Source organism: Cebus imitator, unplaced genomic scaffold, assembly GCF_001604975.1.
Source record: "Cebus imitator isolate Cc_AM_T3 unplaced genomic scaffold, Cebus_imitator-1.0 Scaffold87, whole genome shotgun sequence".
Classification (NCBI taxonomy): domain Eukaryota; kingdom Metazoa; phylum Chordata; class Mammalia; order Primates; family Cebidae; genus Cebus; species Cebus imitator.
Window position 1 is genome coordinate 6,512,485 of NW_016107402.1, and position 2,588 is coordinate 6,515,072.

A 2,588-nucleotide genomic window follows, 5' to 3' on the forward strand; every position below is an offset into this window, starting at 1 on the left:
AAAAAAAAAAAAAAAAAAAGAAAGATAATCAGATGACTCACACATTTTTGACCCAAGCTCACGTGGTGGTGATGCCATTTACTGAGACGAAGGTCACTAGGGGAGGAATGGGTTTAGAGAGGAAATCAAAATTAGTGTTTTACCTCTTAAATTGAGATGCCGATGAGACCATTGAATAGATGTGTCACTCATCAAGACAGAAGTATGAATGTGGAATACAGGAAAGAGGTCAGGACAGGAGATGTATGAGTGGGAGTACTTAGCATATGTATGTTATTTAAAACCATGGGATCAAGTGAGGTGACCATGGAAGGGAATATAGTGAAGTTGTCCAAGTTAAGGAAGCAATGAGTGCAAATACTGACATTTTTTTTTTTTTTGGAGACAGGGTCTTGCTCTCTCATCCAGGCTAGAGTGTAGTGGTGCAATCACAGCTCACTGTAGCCTCAACCTGTTGGGCTCAATTGATTCTCCTGCCTCAGCCTCCCAAGTAGCTGAGACTCCACGCACATACCGTCACACCTGGCTAATTTTTGTAGTTTTTGTAGAGACAGGGTTTTGCCATATTGCCCAAGCTGGTCTCAAACTCTGTGCTAAAGAGATCTGCCTGCCTCAGCCTCTTAAAGTGCTGAGATTACAGGTGTGAGCCACCACACCTGGCTGACAGTTTCAGAAGTTTTGTATAGAAATGAACAGAGATAATTATTAATAATAATCTTGGGGCTGAGCATGGTCACTCATACCTCTAACCCCAGCACTTTGGGAGGCTGAGGCGGGCGGATCATGAGTTAAGGAGATCAAGACCATCCTGGCCAACAAGGTGAAACCCCATCTCTACTAAAATACAAAAAATTAGCTAGGTGTGGTGGTGGGCACCTGTAAACCCAGCTACTTGGGAAGCTGAGACAGAGGAATCGCCTGAACCTGGGAGGCAGAGGTTGCAGTGAACCAAGATTGCACCACTGCACTTCAGCCTGGCAACAGAGGGAGACTCCGTCTAAAAAAAAAAACATAGGTCCGGGTGCGGTGGCTCATGCCTGTAATCCTAGCACTTTGGAAGGCCAAGGCAGGCGGATCACCTAAGGTCAGGAGTTCAAGACAGTTTGGCCAACATGGTGAAACCTTGTCTCTACTAAAAATACAAAAATTAGTTGGGCATAGTGGCATGCACCTGTAATCCCAGCTACTTGGGAGGCTGAGGCAGTAGAACCTGGGAGGTGAAGGTTGCAGTGAGTCAAGATCACACCACTGCACTCCAGCCTGGGCAACAGAGGGAGACTCCGTCTCAAAAAAAGAAAATAATGATCTTGCATGCCAATTCCCATGTTTGACACTTAAAATATATTTCTAATTTCATATCTACTTTGCAGAGTAAGTATTACTAATCCCATTCATTTTAGATGAGAGAAGTGAGGAGTAAAATGCCTTGCCCAAAGTTGCACAGATAGGAAAAAACAAAACTGAGATGAAACTTAGCTCTATCTAGTACAGGGACCATGTTTTCAAAACCTAGAAGTCAGAACTTATAAGTAGATGCAAAATATTTAAAATGTGTATATATATTTTTGAGGCGGAGTCTGTCTCTGTCTCCCAGGCTGGTATTTTATTTATTTATTTATTTATTTTTAATGAGAGGGAGTTTTGCTTCTGTTGCCCAGGCTGGTGTACAATCGTGTGCTCTTGGCTCACTGCAACCTCTGCCTCCTGGGTTCAAACGATTCTCCTGCCTCAGTCTCCTGAGTAGCTGGAATTACAGGCATGCGCCACCACACCTGGCTAATTTTGTATTTTTGGTAGAGACAGGTTTCTTCATGTTGGTCAGGCTGGTCTTGAACTTCATGTTGGTCAGGTGACCCACCCACCTTGGCCTCACAAAATGCAGGGATTACAGGTATGAGCCACCGTACCTGGCCTAATTTTTGTATTTTTAGTAGAGACGGGGTTTCAGCATATTGGCCAGGCTTGTCTTGAACTCCCGTCTTCAAGTGATCCACCTACGTCGGCCTCCCAAAGTGCTGGGATTACTGATGTGAGCCATAGCTCCTGGCCTTAAAAATTTTTCAAATTCATGTAAGTAGAGAGAGGGGTCTCACTAGGTTGCCCAGATTTTGAACTCCTGGCTTCAAGTGATCCTCCTGTTTTGACCTCCCAAAGTCTTGGGATTATAGGCATGAACCACCATGCCCAGCCTGATCTTTGTCTTTATTTATATGGAAAGGCTTACAAAAATTAGAACAATTAAACCAGAATTCATTATGCATATAATACATCTTTGTTCAAATGTATTAAAATGCAGTTAAGAGAGTCTCAGAATTTTATGGTTGTTTCATATTTATAAACAGCACAATGGGAGTGGTGGAACATTTCTGTTTTAATTGGACAGGGATGTCTTTTGTTTTACATAGATGCTGCTGTTCTCAACAATGTAGCACACACATTTGGTCTAATGGACACAGTCAAGAAGGTTTTAGACAACAGAAAGAACCAAGTAGAGCAGGGAGAAGAACAGTTTCTCTATACTCTGACAGGTATGTATAACTTATCTCTCTTCTTTTGTGATATGTTAATATTCTTTTTTTTTTTTTTTT

The 2,588-nt window shown here is 42.3% G+C and overlaps 1 protein-coding gene across 1 annotated transcript in view; it reads left to right on the forward strand.

Moving 5' to 3' along the window:
- GMEB1 (glucocorticoid modulatory element binding protein 1) overlaps window positions 1–2,588 on the forward strand; it is a 49,901-nt gene that overhangs the window by 39,526 nt on the left and 7,787 nt on the right. Inside the window, exon 8 of the mRNA XM_017534479.2 lies at window positions 2,406–2,528. Coding sequence (XP_017389968.1) covers window positions 2,406–2,528 — 123 coding nt within the window. The remainder of the gene's footprint in view (window positions 1–2,405; window positions 2,529–2,588) is intronic.